At 44.1% G+C, this 26,440-nt stretch overlaps 1 protein-coding gene across 1 annotated transcript in view; it reads left to right on the top strand.

Moving 5' to 3' along the window:
* Positions 1–26,440, top strand: part of Dock2 (dedicator of cytokinesis 2) — a 377,575-nt gene that overhangs the window by 287,990 nt on the left and 63,145 nt on the right. The window contains exons 28-32 of the mRNA XM_035448098.1: positions 5,162–5,260; positions 6,978–7,072; positions 17,632–17,710; positions 23,957–24,057; positions 24,148–24,206. Of these exons, the coding sequence (XP_035303989.1) occupies positions 5,162–5,260; positions 6,978–7,072; positions 17,632–17,710; positions 23,957–24,057; positions 24,148–24,206 (433 nt within the window). The remainder of the gene's footprint in view (positions 1–5,161; positions 5,261–6,977; positions 7,073–17,631; positions 17,711–23,956; positions 24,058–24,147; positions 24,207–26,440) is intronic.

Below are 26,440 nucleotides of genomic sequence, written 5' to 3'. Positions count from 1 at the left end.
CTGGACGATTTGTGTAGTTTTCTGGACTACAGTCAACAATGATAATAATACTAATAATAGAAGTAGTAGTAAGGCTGTCTATATAAATTAATCCTTTCTTCTCCATATGAAACAGATTGTTTCTTAATCTTCTTTGACACACTAGACAAGCAAGGCACACAAGATTCTGCTCAAGGTCACAGGCACATAGCTGGGATTGGAACCCAGGCCTGGCACTGCATCCAGGAAGCACTAGGTGTAAGCACCTTGGAGCATAGCCTTAGCCACCCTACTATAGCCCCCACTGTCCAGGACTGTACCCAAACTTGGCATTGCTATAAAAGAACACACTCGACACCTCAGCCGCCCTAAAGATTGTTCCAAATTACAACTCCCAGCAGCTTGACAAAGCTCTAAGATGAATGGATTTCAGAGCTCTTGCTTTTCCTGACACCATAGCCTCCCACCTCCAGTCAGTCCTGGATCCACCATACAGACAGCATTAGTTTAATCCAAGAATAAAATCTGTTACATAAGCACATAGCCAACATGGGGGTGAGCAGAGAAGCAGCCTGAGAGTGGCATTTGGCCACTCTTATTCTTCAAAGTGTGGCCCTTCCAGAGAACTTTTCATCTCCCTGTGAGCCTCCCTCGGCATGCAAACTTTCCTTCATCTCCTCTCCTTAGTGCTTTCTATATTGTATTTTATTTTGGTCGTGCACATTATTTGAAGTTACTATAGCAACGTGTCACCAGCTGGTATCTCATAGTAATGTTGGCATTTAGGTAGCAAGCTCCTGAAGTTGCCTATTTCCCTCCGTCTGTGATCTCATCTCTCCCACCAATCTCAGGTGAGTGGGGGAGGCTTCCCAGCAGCCAAGTCCCCCTCCTCTATTTTGTGTATCAAAATGGAGCAAATGATAGCTTTGCCTTTGCCCTCAGTTTACTCTAACATGGCAAGAGTTTTGACTCGTGTGTGTGTGTGTGTGTGTGTGTGTGTGTGTGTGTGTGTGTTTGCATTAAAGGTTGCTAAGTTGAAATGGTTAAGCTGAATGTTGTATTCGGAGCTATTAGTATTTCCAATAATAATATGATAATGAAGGTGCCTTTTAATGCAAAGGAGCCAGTGTAATGATTTGGGGAGAGTTCCTACCAGAACTGAAGTCATCTGATATATTGCTCATACAGGATTGGTTATCTCTTGTTCTCTTGCCAGCACATAGTAGCTAAGAGACCCTGATGCTTTTCCCCCAGAGCTTCGGTTCTCTCCCAGATGTGTAAGCCCTGTGAGAGTAGTGATGGGCTGAATTAATTAAAAGAATTGATTGTCTTGGATAGCTGAGAGGGTCCAATGTAACAAATATGCCCTGCCACTCACAGTGTTAACTAGCCCCTCATCAGCCAAGTGCCTGTGTTGATTGTACTTATTTTTACACGTTTGACCTAGTTTCAAACTGTGTGTCTTAGTGCTGTGATTCATTAGCCACATTTTAAACCATCCAGTTGGAGCGAGGTGACTGTGCCTGGTTTGCGCCAGAGTCTCAGATTCAGTTTCTCTCTGGAATTTAATATGCAAGTCCCACTGGTACTCTGTTTCAAGAAGCAATTTCCCATGGAAGCACCTGGTGTGCTGCTTTGGTATGGATGAGTGGCTGCCTCATGCTTGGTAGTAAATATATGTCGATTACAGAATTTCTGCCAGGAAGAAAAAGAAGAGGGTTCTAATTGGCCCAGATTACAGGGGATCCCCCACCTCCCTGAGTATACCCAATGCAATGCTGAGGCTTTTCCAGGTTGTTGATGGGGATGGGAGTTTGAACTTTTAACGACATGAAGTTTGGGCAGCATCAACCTTGGGGCTCTGTTGGTTGCCAGGGCAAAAACAGTCTGATCATTACCACTACCCCCAAATTCTGTGCATTTAAAATATAGCAGGTATGAAAGTATGGTCTCAAACTTGTGAACACAGGAGAGGGGCAAGACACAATTGCCATCTTGAAGATGATTTTGAAAAGGGGCTACCCATCAGAGAAGCACAGCATGGTTCCATTATCCCTTCATTACATGACAAAGCGTATACAGCCATTCAATTCCAAAAGAGCCTTTAGTGACCCTAAGCCTGTGGCTCACTGCATACCAGGTCTCCCATAAAGTCCCATCTCTGGGATCACCTAAGGATCGATAACAGTGAGCTAGGTACTGTGGTAGGAAAACCGGATGCTTCCGGTTCGAAATAAACCGGAGTCACGTTATGATTAACAGGCAAATGCAAGTGACTTGTCTAAACTTCCATCGCAGTGCACTGCCAAACCTAGGGAAAGGCACCCAACTGGGCTTTTCTATGTGCTCATCAGGACAAAGAAATTAACAAGCTGGTAAAAGTGATTCCGATTGATCTGTGAACTCTGACACACTGGCTGACTCCTAATAAAAACAATGAGAGTTTATTTCATAAAATGGCCAAACTCTCTAATAAAGAATAGAAAACCTCTCTCTTTTTCATTATTTAAAAAAATAGAAGCATAGAAGTTTCCTTAAACGAATCCTCAGAGAACACAGGCTGTTTGAGGTAATTCCAAGCAACTTGAGCTCCTCCGAGGAGGTTTGCGCTTTGCATTTCTTCCTCTTTCAATTCAAATCAAGCCATTGGGAATAACAAGCCTTCCGGATCGAGACATTTGGGGCAGCCTGCAGTTCTGACAATGGTGGATTTTCACCACACACACACACACACACACACACACACACACACACACACAGACACACACACACAAGCTCACAGACTCCGTACTCATTTAGCCAAAGATTTAAAGTAAACTGTTGTCCAAGAGACGACCGCATTTTCTCCTACAAGATCACCGATTAAAAAATAAAAAAAGACAAAAAAAAAAAAAATCAAACCTTCCCACATCTCTTACCTCAAAGCAGTGGAATTACCTGCAGAGGATGGTGCCCCCTTCCTTGTACAATGAGCCAGCCTTTGACCAGCAGCAAGATAACTCCAAACGAAGGAAAAAGAAGCCCTTTATATTGTAATTTTCACTGTTTATATGCAAGAAGTGTAGTGGGTCTGCTCACGTAGGAATAAATAAAAAGCCGAACAAACTGCACGGCAGCTACCATGTGAAAAGAAAAGCCCTCTAGTGGTCACAGGCTGCATTCTTTAAGGAAGGGAGAGAAGAGATGGAGGGAGTAGAGGAAGCATATGTACACACACACACACACACACACACACACACACACACACACACCTACCTACATATCTCTTCAAACTCTACAGTCTTCCTTTCTTACATTCTCCCTGGGCAGAGCTACAATTCATTTCTTGGTTTCAGTGGGATCCAGTTAAATTAGACAGAATGCAGCTATTTCAGCCTGGATTGAAAGCAGTGAATAATTTCATAAACTCACTAACACCCCCTGGAGGCTTGAACATGAAATAACAAGCAGGTAGCACCCCAAGGCTTCAGGCTCCTATGAACAATGTGACTAGAGCCCCTGAGAGTCTAGGCTTGGTGCTCTCTGACAGATGTCCATGTTTCCTAAACACAGTGTGAGATTAGTGGCTACCAGTTCCTGTGCAGCTGACCTGCTAAATCACAGAGTTCCTTCTTTTAAAAGGCAACTTAGGTGTTCCAGTATTATCAGTATTTTTAAGTAAAGACCCTATATTTTCACCTTATTCTGTCACATAGCTGAACTTGTTGATAGAAAAGCATTCTACCACTAACTTCCTAATAGAAAAGAACGAGGAAGCAAAAGAGAGCTTATCCTATGCCTATGAGAGCTACTTTGGTACATGAGAGTGTGTAAACCATTTAGTAAACCTAAGAGACCTACCAAGGAATGCAGAGGGGCTTCCTGGGTCATTAACCGTGTCCTTCCAGCACTAGAACATGCCTACAGGCTGGCCGGTATACACATACATGCATGCATGCATGCACACATACATATTTCTTATTTTTTTTTAACAAAGTGGGAACTTTTAAAATAAAGACCTCTGTCTGTCTGTCTGTCTGTCTGTCTGTCTCTCTCTCTCTCTCTCTCTCTCTCTCTCTCTCTCTCTCTCTCTCTCTCTCTCTCTCTCTCACACACACACACACACACACACACACACTCCTTTATTTTTTCCAAACATGAAACTTCCAAGCCCCTGGACATCCCTTATATCCCATCATCCAGGCCACCCTCTAAAAATATGTTCTCTGCTGGGCCACAATGAGAGCTCCTCTGGCCAAGATGGTAGCCCCTATGGGATCTTATAAGAAACAGTTGAGAATGTCATCTTGGCCCTCCTTGATCAATGGCCAGTGCTTTCTTTGCCAGCTCCCAGAATATAGCTCCTCAAGTGTGGCTTATATATGCCAGCATGCCCCAGCACAGACAATTACTACTCGAGGAAGGAGGACATAGAAGAGGCTGAATTGATGCCTACTGGTGCATGCCTGGGTATAACTCAGGCTCCTCCACTCCCAGGGTTTAAGATCCACCTCCTCCTCAGGTCTCTACCTTGATTTCCCTCATCTGAATCCTTTCCTCATCGACATGGATCACGCTTTCCCAACTAAATAATAAGCTCATAAATGGCAAAGGCTGTTTCTTCACATCTCCTTTATCTCCCTTAGCCCCAACAAGTACCAATCCTGGTAGGTACTAGGATTGCTCGCGGATGATTGATTCATGGTAACCCAGTAGCTGATCTCTCCACAGAGACTCACAATGCACTTACCAGTGCTGTTAGAGCCCGTTGATCTTTCCAGGAACTCCTCTGGGAGTAGATATGGGAACAGACAAGACAATGGAGATTTACAGACAAAATTATTTACCAGAAAATGAAACTGACTGCCCCCAAGGATCTTGACGATAGGCTGAATCTCCCAACATCCACACAGAATACAGTTCCCAATGTGCAAACAGCACAGAAATTAGGAAGTGAATCTGTTCTTAGTTTTGCATCTGGAGCTCTTAGCACAGCTACAGGGTGTTCAATGAATGCCTTTTTAATGGATTGGCAGTGATGACATGTCCTCTCAGGGAATTTTACACGCCAGTAAGAGAAGACTCTTCACTGGAGGATAGTCCTTTATCGGTGCCTAGGATGGCTATTTGTTTTCAAGTTTGAAGCCAAGGAGATGGAAAGGAATGATTTCATGGTCATTATATTTTTCCTTATGTTTTATAGAGTCATTTTGTGGCATGTATGACAGCCATCTTAGACCAGATGGGCGACCAGCATTATTCCTTCTATATTGAGACCTTCCAGACCAGCTCAGACCTTGTGGTAAGTCTGCAGGACACGGAAGGGGGCGGGTGTCAGGCAAGAGATAGAGAAGAGGGACAGAACCATACTCTTGTTCTCATGAGTTTGGGACAAGAAGTTCCCCTTACAGATCTCAAGTATGTGTGTTGAAGATTGTGACATACATGTGTGATTCCATTTCTTGTATGACTCATTTCTAGATTTCTAGAGCACATCTTCAGTCCATTAGAGTGGAGTGCTATGGCTCCCTCATCTAGATTCCTGTTAGCAAACATTCCTTGATGAATCATGAAGGGTTGGGGGCTTAAGACCATGAGTGTTGCAGCCTGAAAATTTTGGGTTAGAATCTTAGATTAACCACTGTGACCTCAGGCAAGCTAACCTCTCTTAAGCCTCAGTTGTTTTTAATTTTTGTTTTTATCTCTGATCTAGGGGTGGTGTCATCTGTGTCACAAGGCTTTGAAGAGATCATAGGAGCAGTATTAAGCACCCAGCAAAAGGCAGCTGTCACTATGCTGTGACAAGTGTACAGAGAAAGTTGGTCCCTGAGCACAACTTACCTCTCAGTACTAATCAGCTACACCCACCATCATCAGCAGGCCTTTGCAGGTCATTTACAAGCTTGGCTCTCTGCCAAACATCCAGGATATAGTATATGTTTGATCCTCATGGTAACCTTGTGAGGTAGACATTACTCCATTCTGCTGATGTGGAAGCTGGGACCTTATCCTACAGAGGTGACTTCTTCCTAGAAGTGAAATTTGCTGTAAATAAACCAATGTCATTTCCAGAATTTTGCAAATTAGCTGAAATCAGTGTTTTTTGAAATGATATACTATATAACCTCCTTAGTACCCTGCCATAAAGACACACACACACACACACACACACACACACACACACACACACACACACCCCAAACAGAGCTGATCTTTATTTTTTTTATCTATTTCATATATTGGGTTTTAGGTGAGATTTTCTTTGAACAGAGTCTGCAGTGAACATGACAAGCACTACTTAAGGAAAGAACTGCAGATGGGCAGGTTCACTCTGGGTCCAAAGCTTTACCTAAATCACCTAGGGGATCTGGTTTCATTACCTGCAGCTCAAGATACTCTTGGTAGCGGTGGTTCTTGACTTTGCTGTCTGGATTTGTGCTGAATTTATTTTCTCTAAAGATAAAGATGAAGGTTAGCCTGCTGCAAAATCTGCTGGAGAACATTTAAATCCATTTTTGAACCTCTTTAAAAGAGAAGAAGACCCTTGCTACCTCCCTTCTTTATGAGCTTATATGCATGTGTGACATTTGGATTAGCTATGCCTATGCATTGCTAATTAGATGTTCATTTAAATAATAGTGTGTTTGCTCAATGACCTGAGACAATTCTATATAGTGTGGATTATTTACTTCTTGAATACATATTTGGGGAGATGATTACAAAATCATCAGAAAATACATTTACTTCTTTATTCTTTAAGACAGAACCAATAGTGCTTTATTTGGAGAGTCCACTTTTCATTATTATTCATATTCCCCTTGTATCTGGTGAGGCAGAGTCCTGGTAGCTGGCTTAGACACTTCCATTTTCAACCTATTGTGATGGTTTTGAATCCCTTAGCAAAAACCTGGCACTCTAAAGGAAAATAAAGAAGGCATTTAAACTGCACCAAGATCTAGGCAGGTGCAGTCTGTCCCTGTGACAATGTGGGGTGACAGGTGTGCTGGGCACTTTTGCAGGACTTCTTGATGGAGACATTCATCATGTTCAAGGACCTCATTGGGAAGAACGTGTACCCTGGTGACTGGATGGCCATGAGCATGGTTCAAAACAGGTAAGCTGCCAGTGCCTCTAGAATGCTGCCTGTGTACTCACAATCCATTTGAAAGAATACCAACAGCCATAGATGGGAGAGAAGGAATTAAAATGCTAATTCTTTCCTTTCTGTGCTCAAACACAAGGAAGAAAGAGCTCCAAATCCTGAAGCTACTCTAATAGTCCCCTACTTTCTGCAGTGTTCATGTTCTAGTTAAAATAGATTCTGTATCTATGATAGGAGGGTTTACACAAGTGTTATAAAATTACATTATTTTAAAGTTCATTTACAATAATAAAATATTTTCTGTGCCATATATTAAATAAGTGTCCAACAACTTTAAACAGGTTTCCACTTTACAGGACTTTGAGGGGGGCTTTTAATATTCTAACATGATTTTCTAAGATGAGGAAACATTTTACAGATGAATCTGCCTTTGGAACAATGTAGGGCTTAACATACATTTTTGTTTATATCTGTACTACCTACTCATATCTCATAGAATATCAATGTAACTGAAGAATAATTCAGACCCCCACACAAACAATCACAGCCTGGGATAAGCCATTACAAGTGATTCCAACCTTCACTGTGGTCTCTCTTAGACCATCTTTCCAAGGTGAACGGAAGTCCCAACACTCAGTCATTCTAAGAGCCCTTCCCTCAACTTCCCTGTTCCCCAGCATCTTTGGCATGCTGTGGTTCCCTTGATCTGTCTCAAAATCTGGTTCTCAAGTCCCATCCATGTCCTCGCCTCAGCTAGGCCTTCCCAGATACTCCCTTCCTTTCTCTCCCCTTTTCCTTTATATTTGTTTCAGGTCCTTACCATGGAAAAGCCCTTCATCTCCCAGGGGCTTCTAGTTTTATCTCCCTGTGCCTACTACCTCTGTTTCCATCATGCAGGCCAAGTATTGGCGGACAAAGACAGAAATATCCCCAGAGAGTGGGAGAGAAGAAAAACCAGAGTTTTCTTTAGTGTAAACTAAAGGAAAGAGTATGCACATTTACATATAATAGATTTTGTCATTGGATAAAATCTGGGAAGATCTGTCTCCTGCATGATAAGAACTGATTGCAATGCCTGCTGATCTCTGTAAAATTGTTCTTCCACTCCATGGATACCCAAGTACCCACCCTGTGATAGACACTTGGCTACAATACTGTTGGACTAACTTTAGGAGTGTGAGAGGGGAGGGTGTTAGTATTCAGACATCTGTACTGGCCTGTCCTTGGGGTCCTGACAGGATATACCCTCAGCTGCAGCCACTAAGAGCAACACCTGTGCACATTCACTATGTTCCCTTTTGAAAGGGCCCTGCCCACCTCCCATCCTTCTCTCTTTCTTTCTCCCCCCTCTCTCTCTGCATCTATTTCTCTCTCTCCATCTATCTCTCTTTCTCTCTACTTCTCTTTTCTCTCTCCCACTGCTCCTGTCCTGGGAAACTGGCCTCCCCTCTACCTTCCCCCTTTTTTATGATCCCTTTCCCCTAATTTAAAAGAAACCCTCCATTTAAATAAACCCTTTCACATGGCATCTTTCCCTCACGCACTGCTTTTCTTAAATTACAACAGTTGGAAAGATTTGTCAAAGCAGAAGGAAACATCTGTCTGTACATCTCTGCTTATTGTAGAAAGAGGGAGCTCCTCCCAGCAACACAGTGCCAGGGAATATTCCATTCCTAGCCTGGGCTCACCTGGCCTGGTTGGCAACTTACTGGCTGAAGGCTGGCTCTGCAGTGACTAACCTGCCAGTGGTGATGATTCTCCCAGGTACACTTTGGGTCAGATGTAGACTCGTCCCTGACCCTGTGTCCTACCAGCTTCCTGAGCATGAGCCCTGTGTAGATGCATAGAGCCTCATGGAAGGGCCCCGTGTTTGCTTTAGTGCTCATGTGCTACCGTCTCTGGAGCATAATAATTTTTAGACAATGGGACCCCTGTTTTCATTTTGTACTAGCTCTGTAAGTTGTATAGCTGCTCATATGCCGATGGTCAGCCATCTTGGGCTGAGTAGGGGCTGCAGGCTATACTACACATGGCCATTCACTGTGTGCCAAAAGATGAGCAGAAAGTCTGTCAAATTGTATGATGCATCCAGGAGATAATACAGGGCTAATTTGCATTTTGGATGTGTCCAGATGCCTACTTCTCTAAACTCCTATAATTTTCTATAAGTCATGGCTCTACCTGGATGCCTTGTCTCCCTCCAGACTAGACTCCCCATGTGAAAATTATGAACCCAGTGACTCCCTCATGGCAGGAAAGTCTATTTCCACTTCAGTGTTTGTCTTTATGCCCAGTTAGCTGCTGTTCTCACTGTCTGTGACTGATTGTCACAGGGATGTTCAGTCTCTGCACAATGAACGTTTTAAGAGCAATTCCATGTGCAACTTGAATCTGGGTATCTAGTCCTAACACAGAGTATGACATGACATTCACAAATATGCACAGTGATACTCTGTCTACAGGGAACTCCCTGACTGGGATTTTAAAGGAACCTGGACTCTTGAAAGTAGAAAATGTATTGTTTCAGATAACTTGAAAACTTCAGAGATCTGGTTTCATGCTTGGCTGTATCCAGGTGTTCAGATGGTGATGGAAGAAATCGACTCCTCTTCCTCAGTCTTGTCTGCATTGGCTTCATTCCCAAACAGACACTCTTATTAGAGTTGCAAAGGTATCCATCTCATTTTATTATGCATATGCATATTTTGCCTGCATATATGCTAGTGAGCCACTTGAGTGCCTGGTGCCTGTGGGGACCAGAAGAGGGTATCAGATCTCCTGGAACTGGAATTATGGACATTGGTGAGCTGCTGTGAGGAAGCTGAGACTGGAACCAGAGTCCTCTGGAAGAACTGCTAATGCTCTGAAGGGCTGCGCCATCTCTACAAATCTTCAGAGAGAAGCTTTTTTTCTTTTCTTTCTTTCTTTCTTCTTTTTTTTTTTTTTTTTTTTTTTTTGTCAATGCAGTGTAATTCCCAAGGCTAACCTTCAAAGTCTGGTTTGGGTTATGTGTGGCAGAGAAATGAAAGGCATTGTTAAGTCAAGCTTTGATCTTATGATCCACCTTCTGAACTGGAGATAGTGTGGCCAATCCCACCTAAACAACAGACAGCCAGGAAAGTAATGGAGAAGGGAGTTCTCCAACAAAAAAAATCTAGAGTTGTTGTAAGTAGGAGGAACTGGCAGAAAAGGGAGTAGACAACTTGAGCTAGTAAGAGGCCAGGGGTGGAGTTCACCAGGCAAGTTTCCCCATTGGAGCTGTGTACCAGGCATTCTGGGAGAAGTACTTGGTGATCTGTGTGAGCAGGTGTTAGGACAGGCTGTGGAGATGTTATTTGTCCCAGTTTCATTCCAGTTGCTGTGATTAAATACCCTGACACAAAGCAACTTTAGAGGAGAAAGAATTTATATGAGGCTTACATTTCCAGTTTCCTGTCTGTTACTGTGGGGGAAGTCAAGGCAGGAACTCTAAGCAGGTTGCCACAACTAGTCAATAGCAGATAGGAAATAAATGTGTGTATGCCTGTGCCTGGCTGGCTCTCCCCTTCTCTCAGGCAGTCTAGAACACCCAGTCCAGAGAATGAGGCCACTCACATTCAGGATGGATCTTCTCACCTCAACCCAATTAAGAAAATTCCTCAGAGATCCACCCACAAGCCAACTTGAAATAAATAGCCCCTCATCGAGTCTCTCTTTCCACAATAGTTCTACATTGTGTCAAGTTGACAATTTAAATAATCCTTTGTTAGACCCCCAGAAAAACTCAGGTATCCGGGGGGGTCCCAGGCCACGACCGAGGTCACCCCAATCATCAGGCAGATTCAAGAGCTTGATGCAAACTGAATGAGGTTTTATTGTTTTTTAACGAGCTAACCCCATATTAGCTTCGGTCTTTCACCCACCCACCATGGCAGATGGCTAGCAAAGACCCCTTGAACCGGCTGCCGAGCGATCTTGTAGGGCAGGGTAAGGCGAGTGTCTAGGGGTATGCACAAGCTCAGGATTGGTGTGCCTCCAGGCTTGGAGGGTTTGCCCTGTGTTGATTGGCCAATTGGAGGGTTGTTATAGCCTCCCAGGGTGGTTGCTATGCTCTGTGCATCATTGTTGTGTGCTTGTCCGTAAAGTACACCCAGAGTCATAAAGCATAGTACCACCAGCTAACTTCTGATTGGTTCCTTGTCTCGAGGCAGGCACCTAACCTCTAGTGACTAAGGCAAGGTCATAGCAAGCACATGTTACTGTCATGGCTGCCGAAATGGGGGGCTGGTCCCTTTATCTTCTGTCTCCATAACTAAAAAATTAGAGTGGATGCTAAGGAACCAAAGAAATTGGAGTTGCCTCCTAAACAAAACAGCTATGGCTCTGATCGGTGAAATGTGTGCCTTTACATTTCAGTGTCTTATAAACTCAGGCTTGAGGGTATGGCATGGATTTCATATTGCACAGGTTGCCCTTGAACTCACTACACAGTTAAAGATGATTTTGAATTCCTGGTCCTCCTGCCTCAACCTCTCAAGGCCTGGGATTCCAGAGCTACACAGCTTCCCTCCCTTTCTCAAAATTCATTCAACCTCTCGGGTGTCAGCTTCCTAATCTGCGGAGAGCGGTTAACCATGGTCCATTTCACAGGGTTTTATGTTTCTCTTTTGGGGAGGATGGAGTTGTTCTGCTACACCCGATAACAAGTCAGACCTCAGTAAGTGGGGTGTTGGCATCACTTAGTGATGCCAACTTGATCTTGGGTTGCTGAAGTCACCTCTCCATAACAATGGCTATTCTTGTGTTCTTGCCTTAGAACAGTTTAGTCTATAGATTTCTTTCATAATCTGGCTACAAGGATGTCTCCATTTATGGAGCTCTTGAGGGTTGCTCATGATATCTGCATGTTGTGTGCTATTTCATAGCTGATACTTATTTAGCACCTAGATCAGCCCCCTGTTACAAATGCTTTGCATGCATTAGCTCCTGCAAGTCTCACAACAACCTCATGAGGCAGGACCTCATCTGCATTTCATCAGCGACAAAGCTGACTTGAGCAACACTACAATGCCAGTAAGAAAGAGAGGAGACATTCGACCTGAGCCAAGTTCTGAACCCAGGCTTCTTCACCTTGTGTACCAGGGACATTTATCTGAATAGCTTTGAACAGACATCTGGACAGCAGCCCTGAAGGGTAGACTGCCAAGATCATGCAATCAGTTTGCAGAATACACACAAACAGAACCTGTACCATGATTTAGCCTAGTGGGGCATTCACCTAAAATACCATTTTCTCTTCCCCAGAAAGAAACAATGCACTTACATAATGAGTGTACCACTAAGTTAACCTGAACATTATAACTAATTAACTTGCTTTCTTTATTTTCCTCCTTCTAATCCTTTCTTCTTTCCTTCATCTCTATCTCTCTCTATTATCGATGTCACTGTAATCAATCTATTACTACCTCTGATTTGTGCTTGCATTTATGTATCAGTTGTCTGTCACCTGTGCTTCTGTTTGCTGGTGGGTGGAGGGAGTTTTCCAACTCTGAATTTCTCCCACAGCCACGAGCTGTTTGTGTAATGTTTGTGTATACAAAGGTGATGACATGTCAACTGTAAGAAACACTTTCTGGTAGAACATTTTTCTTTTTGGTAAGATGCAGCATTCAGTATGATCTGATTTACATGACAGGTTTACGTTTTAAATGATCAAATTCTTCATAATGTTGTAAATTAACACAATTATGCTAGGAAACCTCTCTTTCCCTGCTTGCATCTCCAAGGGGGGTTAGGATTTAAACACATTTCTATGGCTTCTCTTAAAGCAGTCAATCAACATTTATTGAGTGTCTAAGGCTCTAGGGAGGGCACAGATCCATTCAGGCTCTGGTTCTGAAGGCTTCCTTCTAGTAAGAGAAATCATAAGTTTGACCACAGAAATGTACCCAAGTCCTGCAGTGACTCTCATGAGACAGCGTAGAGGTATACAGGCTGATTTGTTCCATGTTTTCTTTTAATGTGTGTGTGTGTGTGTGTGTGTGTGAGAGAGAGAGAGAGAGAGAGAGAGAGAGAGAGAGAGAGAGAGAGAGAGAGAGAGAGAATACGTGTGTGCACATATATTTGAGTGCCAGTGACCATATGCCATGGCACATGTGTAAGAAGATGGAGGACAAAGCACAACTTGCAGGAATCCATTTTCTCCTCCCACCATACAGGTTCTAGGGACCTAACTCAGTTTGGCAGGCTTAGTGACGAGCATCTTAAAATGCTAAACCATCTTGCTGGTCCATGGTTCCTTTAACCTACACAACAAAATTACTCTTGAAGTGCAATCGGCTCTAAGATCCCAGATTTGGTGAGGCTGCTAGACTCCCAGGGAAGTGCTGAAGGCATCATAGGTAAACTGTGCCCTGAGAAGCTGGGCTATGCTGCCTCTCTCTAACCCAGTGGTTCTCAACCTGTCAGTTGCAATCCCTTTGGGGCTGCATATAAGATATTTACATTAATATTCATAATAGTAGCAAAATTACAGTTATGAAGTAGCAACGAAGTAATTTTTGGTTGGGGGTCTCCATAACATGAGGAATTGTATTAAAGGGTCGCAGCATTAGGAAGGTTGAAAAACACTGCTTTAACCTCTTGGTGCATGACCTGGAGGTGTTGTGATAGGAACAGCTTAAAGGTTCTGGAAAAATGCATACAAGCTCCACTCCCTAGGTATATATCTATTATATCCATCCTTAAGTTTTCACCAATAGAATCGGCTATACCCTATGATAAGGCAAAGGAGAGTGGGAGTCACAGAAGTCCTCTGCTCTCCTGGATGATCACTCTTCAGAAGAGGATCCCCACTCTCTTCTGTTTTTATTCATGTCATGCAACTTATTATAGTGGGGTGGTGCTGTGCTGTCTCATCAGAGTACTTCAAGCCTCAGAGTCCCCCATTGCTGGAGGTGCCGTCAGCAAGCCAAGACCCAGGAGAACAATGACAGACCTTTGCCCTCCTAGAGCAGAAGCACTGGACTCTCAGCTCCTACACTGCATCCTACTGGGTCTTCACACTTGCTTCCTCTTATCTTTGATGCCAGTGAGATTCGGGGGAGGTCAAGGTAGTAGTTCAGAAGGATGGGAAGTTGACCAGGCAAAGCTTGCTACTGCCCTTGCAGTAGTTCCATGCACAGAGCCTGGCGCAGAGCTGACATTCTGGATACAATGTAGCCTGCTAACACACCATGGATGAGAGGTATATTCAGTGGAGATTTGAAAATGAACTTTGTTTAAACAACTTATGTTCATTGCTAAGGACAACAGAGAATTGAGTGTGTTTTTATTTCTACCCACTTGAGAACAATTTTTTAAAGAATAAAAAAAGCCTTACACTTCCTATCTCAAACACAACACAAGAGTTAAGTGGGATTCTTACGTTCAGTTATAGGAGAAGCTAGGAGGAAGGGATACACCTGACTCTCGCCACCACCAGCACATGAGTGATCAGTTTCCAGTCAGTAGCCCAGCCTCTGGACAGCCCAGACAGGTTTAAACTGACAACCTAAATAATGTCTATCTGGAGTTACCGATAGCTTTGTTGCTACCAAGAATTTAAAAGCCTTCATTTGAGTATCACATATCAGCTCCTGAGATGTTTGTACACAATATGACAGCCACTCAATGCACTTCCATCTAGAGAATCAGATAGCTAATCTTTAAGGAGAAAATATAAATATTGTTTCAAAGGCATCTTAGCAAATGGGAAAAATGCAAAACCAAAGAAATCCTGCTCTTTGACAGCCTGACAGGGTGTTGGATTTTGTGGGATTTTCTATTTCTGTTGTTGTGTGGTCCTACCTGGCTCAAACCTGGTTGCTGGATATTCCTTGTTTGCTGTTGTCTTTTCAACTGTTGGAGTCTAGTTTGAGAAGGAGAATTGCGCAACCAGAAGGATTCAAAACCCTTCTGACTACTGGGCAGTTACGGGCTCTGGGTTGGATACTGTGATTGGTACTCACTGGGTACTTACCCATCATACCATGCAGCAACTCCAGGGAATGGCTCCCTCAAGACTGTGTAGCAGGGAGGAACCTGAGACTTCAGAAGGATAGTCACATGTCCCAAATCCATAGAGCCAGAAAGTAGCAAAGTCAGAAATAACATGTAGGGGTGTGTATATGCTCCAAATTCTGTGATCCCAAAACCAGAATATGCTGCCCATTTTTCCCCTACCAAACAACATGGTAAGTATTTAATGAACTGCTGCCATAGCCTAATTGACAGGAGGGCCCTCACAAGGCAAATACTTGAATACCCATCATGTTCAACCCAGCCAAAATATAGCATCAGTTTTTATGCACAGCCCCATATGTCCTGAGTGTATCCTCTTTTATTTCCTGGGATTTCTCTGGCTTCAGGGTGCTCAGTATATCTGAGGAGGGGTGAGTGTGAATGTACTGGCACCTTGGAATGAGTGATCCAGAAACAACTTCTAACCACTGAGAGCAGTGAGAGTGGTGATAATAGCCCAGCTTATTTGTCTCCTTATTTGTGTGTGGTCTCTTAGTGGCTTCCAAGCAGAATGGATCTCCAATTATTACCCGTACTCAGCAGCACTTCCTGTAGCAGCTTCCTCTGGTGCCTCAGGCAGACTGCAGGTATTCCCCAGGACCAACTATTCAGAAGACAAGGAGATATTGATTGCTTGCTGCTCCTCAAGAATGGTGGGACCAAGGTGGTAGAGTTTGGCCTAGTGTGCATACATGTGTGAGTTCAATCTGCAGGACCAAGAAAAGAAGGCAAAATCACAAGCATAGGCACACAAAGGAGCCTTGGCCACATCTCAGTTGGAAGGCAGCTATAAAACTCCAGAAGAGTAATGATTATGGCTTTGTCCCCGTCTGTAGCAGTGGGGTGAATGAAGTAGGTGGCTCTAGATCTATTCTGAAAGCAATTCTGAGGATGTGTCCAGACAGGTGAATGTTGGGTAGGAGACAAAGACAAAGCCAGTGTTATCAGAACTGGGTCTCTTTCCTCTTCTGGGAGCAAGTACAAGTAGGGGGAGGGGACTGTGTTCTTCACTTACATGGAAAAACTACCAAGAGAAGTGGGAGTGGGGACAGGAGGTCTGTAGACTTAGCTTTGGTGTCAAAAGCAGAGAGCTTGGATACAAGCTGGAGCTCAAGAGAGGCCTGGGATGAAGATCCAAATTGGGAATCAAGCACATGAGCATGAGATGTTCCTAAGCCCTAAAGTGTGACCTGATAGAAGAAACAGACACTGAGCCATTCAAATGCATCCTCCAGAATGACATAGAGTGCTGCAAATGAAACTGCAAGGAGCCCTGCCTTGTGAGCGGCTCATGACCTAGGACAGAAGTTTGGCTACATGGAGACAGATAAGATGTCACGTATGGTAAGGAGAGCACAGAAAGTGTTCAGAGAGTGAGAAAGTGGGCAGTGACCTATGCACAGGAGAATGATCAAAGGTTTTCAGAAGTAGTGCATTCTGGGTGATTTCTGCCTGCAGCTATGGTCTTCATATGTCCTAGGATAGCAACAAATGTGTCCCAGCACATTTATAGATGACAAAAATCACATCACAAAGTCCAGAGGTTGGACAGGACACCCTCAAGTATACACGAGGAAAGCATAATTTTAATTTAGAGGAATTAGTTGTCCATGGGCTATAGGGGATGCTGCAGCCAAGTCTGCTTAGGGGCTGGCTACACGTATGCCTGACCATGCCTGCAGGGGCGTGGTCAGGGTGACAGGGGGAATTGTAGGGGTTGCTGTAGCCAGCCCCTAAGCAGGCGTGGCTACAGTATCCCCTACAATGGGCAGTGGAGAACCATGGAGGTCAGCAATGAGGCTGTCCTGAAGGACCAGGTGTCCCTGAGAATGGCATAGGGAGAGGAGAGAGGCTTAGGAACAGTCAGTGGGGAAGGAGGAAGGGAACAAGGTGATCAGAGAGACCTGGAGGGTCTGTTTGATAGCAGGTACCGAAATGGGAAATGTGGATGATACTTTACTAGCACTGGGTCTTGGAAGCAGGACTAGAAATGAGGTGCTTAAAGGAGGTGTAAGGTGCATGGAAGAGTGATTACGGGAACATTGTCTATTATGGAAAAAACATCTGAGAAACCACAAAATGGCCCATCAATAAGAAACTGATTAAATAAATTGTGATGCAGCCAAAGAGTGGAATGCTCTTTGGTGATTAAAAACAATGGCATGTGGCTGCACTCACTGGTGTGAAAGGAGCACAGGATTTATTGTTAAGTAGAACAGGCAAGCTATGAAACCACATTCATTGTGTGATACCATTTATCAAAATGACACCCTTGAAGTATCACTCATATAGGTAATTCTAAGGAGACCTTTGAAATGATGTTTGAATGTAAGACAACACAAATTCCTAAAAAGTCAAATAAGACAGTCCTTGAATTCTACCAAGGTAACCGCAGGCCCTGTGGTGACCTACACTAGTCCCCATCTGAAAACCAACGCTTCTCTGGGAGAAGGTGAGACCATTATAGTCTGTTGTGAAGAAGAGAGAGAAAGGAGGCTTGGATGATCCAGGAACATTGTTTTCTCTTCCAGGGTCTTCCTGAGAGCTATCAACAAGTTTGCAGAAACCATGAACCAGAAGTTTCTAGAACACACAAGCTTTGAGTTCCAGGTGAGTGGGAGATGCTGGAGGTGCTCAGGGCCAACCTGGCACCATGGGGCTGGCCACACCATCATCCACTCACAAGCACTCAGAAGCCTTGCAGATGTCTCCGGAGAGGTGCAGAAGGGAATGGGAGGGGAGAGGAGAAGTTCTGGTGCCCTGCCTGGGACACATATGCAAATGTGACCTCCTACAATAGAGGCTCTCATTTACTCACTGTCCAGCAGTGCCACCTTTGAAAAAATGTAACGTTTTCTTACTGCTTTGTTCACTGGCGCCTAGAAGCAGCCAGTCACAGACACTGAAGTCTGGTTTACAGTAAAGCTTGCAAGTACATCTCTGTGAATTCCAATTCTTCCCAAAGCCATTGTGGTGTGCATGCTCAGCCAAGACTCAGGGCCTCTGAGACATTCACAGGATGATAAGAATGTCCCTAGGGTAAAGTAGAGTGATGTCCCTGCTGGGGCCCACAAAGAACATGCTCTTCAACACCTGATGGGAATGTCTGTACTGCTGCCCATGCATGGCTGCAGGAGTAAGAGAGAAAAAACCCCACCCCCCAAAAATCACTCCAGGGAAGTCTTCAACCTTGGAGCCTCTGGTAGCAGAGACTAAGGGAAGGGAAATCACCTGGTGCAGTAACTCAGGACCATGCTGTTTCCTGCCTGCTCATCTGAGATGTTGTGTTTCCATCACACTGGCCTCTTGAACTCAGTGGCTCAGGCAAGGATGTCATCCCACCTGAGGGATGCATCTGCAAAAAAACATCAACTGCCCTCCCACTTCAGGAGGCCTTCCCAGCCCAGGAGCATGCTGGGAAAGCTTACCAGTCAGCTGCTATTGGAAGAGTTGCTCCTTACAGAGTCTCTCCTGCCTGGCTCCTGTCTGAGGTTTGTCCAGTGACCCTGCAGTCATGAGGTCATATCTGGGCCTCTCAATCGATGCTTCTTTGTGGCACTGACGGGCATTTGAAATCATCAATCACTCTTGCTCCTCTGTTCCCATGCATGTTTTCTTTTCTCTTTCCGGTAAAACATGACTACACAGAATAAAAGACTTATGTTCACAGCCACTCTGTGCTCTGTGTCTGGTGCACAGTGTGTCTCCTGGGGGAGGTGACACCTGGGCAGAGACCTGTGCCGTGCACCCAGCTGGGAAGATGGGTTGAGATTTCTTTGCTGGGCTGAAAGGATAAAGGTCCTTTTCGAACAAGCTTCTTGCTCTCTCCCATGACCTTGCAGTCAGATCAGGGAACTGAAGTGACTGATGTTCATGATTAGAAAAGCAGCTGCCATTTTCCCTTAGTTTATATGGCAGCTCATAAGAAATCACTCTAAGGGCCATCAAGCCCTGCTGCAAGTTTGATACTGTTGCCAGCTAGCTTCCTCTCAGAAGTTGCAGGAGTGAGACCATACACAGAGAGCCTGAAGTCAACGCCTCGATGTATTTGGGACTAGAACCTGCTGTTGTAGGCTTCCATGTGAAACCATGGGCATACTCTAGATTAAGAGTGTCACTACAGTCTTGGTGAGGGTTTCTCTCTGGATAATCTTTCACAGGGCAATGAAACATATCACTCTGGCTGTTTAAAACCAAGAGAAAGGTTTCTTTTCCCTTAAAATGTAGCACAGATGCCTACAGGCTCCACTTGCAAGCCTGTTCAGAGAAGTGGATATTGCCATTGTATTTGGAGGGACAGCTTGGAACAACATAGCTGGGGGCCAGAGTGGTAGTGTGTGACCATTAAAAAAGCCAGCTGGTTTGTCACTTTCCCCTGGTGTCAGCAATTCCAGCCTCAGGACCTGCTGGTCTGACTACCACTCTCCTCCATGGTCTTAGACAGGTACTTTCCCACAATGGGATGTGCTCCAGTCCTCTGTGCCATTCTTTTAGGGTTCATACAACTTTCCTGAAAGAAAATTTACATAGGAAAGATACCTAGGAAATGGACATCCCATATGTGCAAACGTTAAACTTACATAAACTTATGAATCTCATGGTTTGGGGTAAAATACTTCACAGTTCTGTGCCTTTGTTTCTTCAATGTTAAATGAAGATGCCATTAGTGGCTATCTCTTTGGACAGCTCTAAGTTTTAGGTGAATTGATTCATGTAAGACATTTAGAATGGTGCTGGCAACATAAGAGCCATTTAATAAATGTTGCCTTGTTAGCATCATTTTGATGATGGTGGTGATGATGGTGACATCGGTGGTGATGATGGTAATCATGGTGATGATCAAGATGGCAATGGCAGTGGTGGCGGGCGGGGGGAGGCAGTGGCAGCAGTGATGCTGGTGGTGATTGTAGTGACCTTAAAAGTATCAGGGCTAGCAACTCAGGTCAGTTCTTGACAGGCAAGCCAGCAGGGAAGCAGCTTTTTGATCACACAACATAGCCCGAGGCTGTCACACCCACAGAATTCTGTAAACCATGGAAAAGAGCCAGGAACACAGAATCAAATATTCTTTTCTAATGAGACTTCCACAGATATTTTGTGAAAAGTACCCCCCAAACTGGGTCATTTTTCAATCTTCTCTTTTTCTTTATCCTCCCATCTTTTCCTCCCCCATGTGAGGATGGATTTGTTTTCTGTACCCTGCCTGGAACACCCTGGGATCCTTCTTGTGGGCTCATGTATTATGCATGTGATACCAGCAGGAAACGCCTCTGTAGAAAGCAGGGGCAGGGGAAAGGAGATTAGCTCTAACCTCTCCTCTGAATGGTGGTTTTGCAATTCAAAGGGCAAAAAGCCAACAGTTCCATGTGTACCACTCCATAGGTGCCAAAGCCTGGGTATTATAGAAATTATGATTTCTGCTGGGAGCTAAGATCAGTGGTGCCCTCTGGATGCTGGGACTTGCTGCTCATGGCTGTTTGTAAGGTCACAGAGACCAGAAGAAGGTATGAATTAACCTTGCAGGGACTTGTGCCGAGGGTCCAGGCTACTTCATCATGGAGTTCTGCAATTCCACTACTAAGCATAGACTCAAAAGGAAATCAGTGCCAAGGGGACATTATTCATTCCTAAGCCCATTGCCACGCTGTGAGCATGGCATCAATCTGGATGTCCATCAACAGAGCAATGCATAAAGGAAATGTCTTATACACAGTGGAATACTATTCAGCCATACAAAATAAAACCCTGTCTTTTGCCTTAGCTTAAATAGACCCCAAGAACATTATGTTAAGTGAAATAAGCCAAGTGCAGAAAGACACATACTTTGTGAGTTCGTTTGCATATAGATTCTATGAAAGTTAATTTTGTTGAAGTAGCAAGTAGAATGATAATTATGAGAGGCCATGATGGAGGAATATAATTTGGTGTCCTTTACCGTAGGAAGTCTATGCAGTCAGTAACAATGTGTATCTTAAAGTAACTAGGCTAGAGACTTTTACCACAAAGAATTGAAAAATGCTCAGGTACACATGTATATAAACTTCCCCTTGGAACCAGCAAATTTGCAACGTGATGATGTGGCAATTTAATTCAAAGCTTTATAAGCAACAGAGCTCAGGAGTGAGATCAACTTGGCTCCCAATGCCACATTCACCAGTAGAATGGAGCAATTTTCTTCCCTGTGGACCTCAGTTTTTTGATATCTAAGTGAGGAGAAAAACACTAATTTTGTCACTTCTCAGAGGGATTTGATTTGATTTTTTCAATTATGTGTATGGATGTGTCTATGTGGGGGTTATGTGTATATGTGTGTGTGGTACCCACAGAAACCAGAAGAGGGCACCAGATCCCCTGGAGCCAGTTGCATATTGCCATGTGGATACTTAGAACTGAACCCAGATCCTCCACAAGAACAGCTAGTGCCCTTAACCACTGAGCCATGTCTCCAGCTCTTTGCGGGGAGGTGATAAGAATACATATAAAGTGTGGCTATTCACTATGAACTCATTCCACAAACAAATACTGCTTTGATACATGCTAGGTCAGGCATACAGCTAAACATCATGTCTATCAAGGTGATCAAGAAAATGAAATCTTTGTCTCTATGAGCTTTACATTCAGTAGTGAAGATAGAAAGTAAATTCCTTGGTTTAAAATATGTCATGAATGCCGTGAACAGGGTGTAATGAGGATGGATGCCAGAAGATCTGCTTTAGTATGCAATACTGGGGAAGGCTTTTGTATGAATTGATGTCTAGACCTATATTGCAAGAGTACATGGGAGTTTGCTAGGCAGGATTTCCTCATTTAGTCCTTATAACTACACCCTTTGGGGCCCATTATCCTCATTTTCCAGGTGAAGGAACCAAGACTCAGACAGGTAGTGTAGCATGCTCCTGACGGTGGAAATGGTAATTAGATTGTAGCCCTGGAAAGTGTCCTAACAGTATCCACAGAAACAAAAAGCAAACAGTGATACCTGTCTCTGTCCTACAGCTCTGTGATTCCAGCTCTAGGAATTCTTACCACAGAGAGAGATACTCATGCACACAGAGGTTTCAAAGAGGGGGTTCATACACTGCTACTGCTGGAGAAAGAGAAATAGGACTAAGGCCATGTCTATACATAGGGAATGGTTTTAAGGTGAAATAACACTTATAGTAAGAATACTAGGCAGCAATAAAGCCAATGAAGCAAATCTGTATTGCTACTGAAGAAAGACTATATAGACAGGTAAAGAGAAAAGCAAAGAACAGCAGGTCTCTTTTTGAAGGATGCCCACATGTGTATTTATTTAGACACAAAAGTTCTCTGAGAGGATACCAAGTCATTACTTCAATTTTCTTCTGCAGAATTAGGCTATGGTTCAAGACAGGATAGAAAAAATGATGTTTTGTTATTGAAACGTTTGCTCTTATTCAACTATTTAAAAACATTTGCATGTTACTTCTATGAATTTTTGGTTAAGGAAAAAATAACTAAATTCTCCTTATGCCCACTAGTGATATAGCTGTATGTGGTCATGTGACACATCTGATTCTTAGAGTTTCCTGCTTTGATATAAAGCAGTGTAGCTCATGGAAAATGGTGCCCCGGGGCCAGCTATTTTCTGAAATTAGACCTCTAGGACCATGGAAGGTATGGCTTTTAGCAGTCATGACCTTGGCAGTGGTGGCTATTTGCAGCCTGTGACAGACCTGCTTGAATGGAAGGTGACCAATTCCACTGCAGGGCAGTCTCTGTTGCTGCTGGGTCTGTCCTTTTGCTACACAGTATACAAAGACTTAGCAAGTCAGGCATCTTAAAACACTTTCCCTTGAGCATCCAAGTTGCTAGGCTCTGCTTTGGTACAAAAGGATCCACTTGGATAATGAAAAGAAAACAACAATGAGACCAACAGGTACTTACAAGCTCTTAGTGGTTCATGCCCTGTAAACAAATCATCTCACGCTGCCTTAACTGCAGCCCTCTGCAGTGAGTACTGGGTCACCCTGATTTTGCAGATGAGTTTGTCAAGGCTCAACAACACCCAATTTGGGCCTTCATCTTTCTGGTCTGTGGCCCATATCAATATTGTCACCTCCATGTTCATCCTTCTGAATACTTTCCATATGTATATATTGAATGTTTGTTCTGCTCTGTCTCCCCACCAGATGGGGGAGCAGATTCTACCAGTCTCCTTCACAGTCAGCAGCAGATCATATACCTCAGCAGCTGAGGACATACAAGCTGGTATGGTAGAGAGGGAGTTCTAGCCTTAGAAAGCCCCCAAATCACCTCCACCAAGTGTTTTTTTGGTAGCTGTGTCTCTGGGCCTCACTCCCCACCCCCTGGAGGTGTGATGTTGATGATGATCCCAGAACCAAGCTTTAAGTCATTGAACAGAGGGTACAGAAATGTGAAGTGCTTTAAGACAGAATGGATTACAGGCTGGCTCCTAAGGTTGTCAGGTTAATCAGGGAGAATGCCCAGGAAGCTCTGACTTCCCCCAGTAGCCTTATCTTTCACACACCTGTAATTTCAGGGCAGGAAGCAGCCCACCAGTCTTGGTGAGTTATTTGTCTTTCAAAAACCAAAACAACAAAAGCACCACCAGTTCTAAAATTCTCCTCGACCAAGCACATTGTCAGAGAGGGGAAGGCTGGCCAGTGCCTGGAGAAAGCCATCCATTGTCCTTGCTTCAGCCAGGATGTTAATTTCAGAGTCTGTGCCAGTTAGAAAATTGCAGAGCACACAATTAAACTAGTCTTGCCTCTGTCGTCTGCTATCTTTATAAATTATTCACGTTACACAGTGTTTAATATGCTTCTCCTCCTTCAGACCCTCTCCATGACTGCTCTCCTCTTTCTCTTACAGCTGTGGAACAACTATTTTCATCTGGCAGTGGCTTTTATCACCCAGGACTCTCTGCAGCTGGAGCAGTTCACACACGCCAAGTACAACAAAATCCTGAACAAGTAGGTTGCATTCTTGGATATTCTGAGGGGGCAGGGCCTCATGAAATGCACTGGGATGGGGTTTGAAGCAGGCATTTTTGCTTCTTCTAGGTACGGGGACATGAGACGGCTCATTGGCTTCTCCATCCGTGATATGTGGTATAAGCTTGGTGAGTAGGTGCCCATGCCAGAAAGATGTATCTACATGCTTTCCGTGGCTTCCTGAAGACCAGCCCCAACCCTGTCCTTCCCAGCATATGTGAATCTGCTTCTGTTTGATGTCCCTGAAGACCTATGCAGTCAAACAGGAATTTGTAAGAGGGAGGAGGCAGCAGGGCTACTGTGGGAACTGTCTGCATGCGTCATAGAAATGCTTGCTGCTGATTGGCAGTCACTATTCTACATCCTGCCTCTTGTGTGATGTGATCCTTAAATATGTTGGAACCTCAAGGTTGGGAAAATGGATTCTCCAGGGAATAACTCCAGAAGCTGCCTCTTGTCACAGTGAGCCACAGCAATGGCTTGTGGCTGGCTAATGGTGAAGGGAGAGATGGAAGCAGAGGGGCATTTATTGACATTCTGAGTGAGGTGTGGACTAAAGAGATCCTACAGAAACTTTATATTGCATCCTTTAGGACCACCCTCCTTTCTCTTACTGATCAGAAAACTAGAAATGAGAAGTTGCTTTCTTGAGCTCAGACAACTGGAAGTCTCAGAGTATAGTTTCCATTCTATGAGCATAGGAGACATTAATTTGCTTATGGGTCAAATTCTGGATAAAAGTTGGATGGATGAGTCAATGAAGAGTGAGGAATTCCATCTCTGACATTTGACTTTTTCCTTGACTCTCTTGTGAATAATTGTTCTGCTCTGGGCTTAGCTATTGGCTCTCTGCAATAGAGGCATTTATTAGGGGATTTGCCTCTTGGCTTTGACCTCTATGACCATTCTGGACTTTGTTTCCCATTTGCTCAGAACTCTCCCATAAGATGGTCTGGATAACTTTTAGAGTAAGGGCTATTCTATGCTAGGAGGGGGAGCACAGTACAGTAGATAGATTACCAGTCTGGTTTCTGTGCTTGTTGGCAACATCAGACCCCAGCTAAGTCTATATACTTGATGATAGGGACTTCACAAGTCGGCTCACAGAGTCTAAAGCAGAGCAAAGGACCAAAGCCCAGAACAGACTGCCCCAGCTCTGATTGGGGCCTTGCCTAGTCTTGTACAAGCTAGCCTCAAGCAAGAGAAGTTAGCATCCCTTGTCCTAAGTAAAGAAACTAATACCATCTCACAATGTGCCTGTGAAGGTCATAAGAGCAAAGACTAGAGTGAATGTAGTTGTGTGGAGGCCTGCACACACATGTCAGAATTCTTATTCCTATTCTTACTCTGGTCCAATAAGATGGAACCTAATCAGGCTGTGTTGGCTCTTTTGTCACCAAAGCTCAGTTCAGTGTACACCACTAAGGCCCAAAGAATGGGGTTCAGGCAGTAATCCAAAAGAATGAAGTAGGGAAGGCCCTATAACCCATAGAGATTCTACAGTAAAGACACTGCTAACATTTGGAGTAGGATAACCTTTGGCTGTTGGGGCCATCCTGGGGTACTGTGTAATCTCTCTTGGCTCTGTCTTCTAAGATGATGGCACTGTTCCCAGCTGTAGTTATTGGAAACTCTTCAGATATTGTGACATGTCTCCTAGTGAATATCTTCTTATAGTGTCCTTTGTTTGGCTACTTTGGATAAGGAAAGAGCTATCAAAATCTTTATCACACTTCCCATTTGTGTTGGTTAGCTTTTTGTAACTATGAACACAATAGCCAAGAGGACAACTTAAAACATTCCTTAGTTTGACTTCAGTCCACCAGCCATGGCCCTGTGGATTCAGAGCTGCGGTGAGCATCGTGGCACATAGGAGAGTGTGGCAGAGGCTCCTCATCTCCTGCTGGAAAGGAAATGAGTCAGGGGGTGACAAAATATAGCCCCGCCCCACCCTACAATGGCATACAGCCACAGACCTCTTTCTCTCTGCCAGGCTGTGCCTCTTAAAGTTTAGTTCTCCTCCAGAAAATAACTGACACCAGCTAGAAGCCAAGCCTTTAATATTGGAGCCTTGTGAGACATTGTGTGTTGAAACCCTAGCACCACTGCTTTGCAATAAGGCAGAGAGAGGGGGGACGGAGGGGGGGAGAGAGGGTGTAGACATGTATGAAGAGAAACAAGAGCCTGGAACAAAGCACTACTAAAATGCTTTAGCAGGAAGCAACCAACAACCAGTGGCTGCAGCTCTCCAGCCACTTGCTATCTGGCTAGAATGCAAGACAATCACTACCACATCTTTCTACTTTTTTTCAAAAGAAGCAAAAAAAAACCCTGGTTCTTTCAAGGCATTTTCCAGTGTGTG

Source organism: Cricetulus griseus, chromosome 7 (genome assembly GCF_003668045.3).
Source record: "Cricetulus griseus strain 17A/GY chromosome 7, alternate assembly CriGri-PICRH-1.0, whole genome shotgun sequence".
NCBI classification, from domain to species: Eukaryota; Metazoa; Chordata; class Mammalia; order Rodentia; family Cricetidae; genus Cricetulus; species Cricetulus griseus.
Note: the sequence above shows the minus strand (reverse complement) of the source record. Positions and strands in the feature narration are given on the sequence as shown.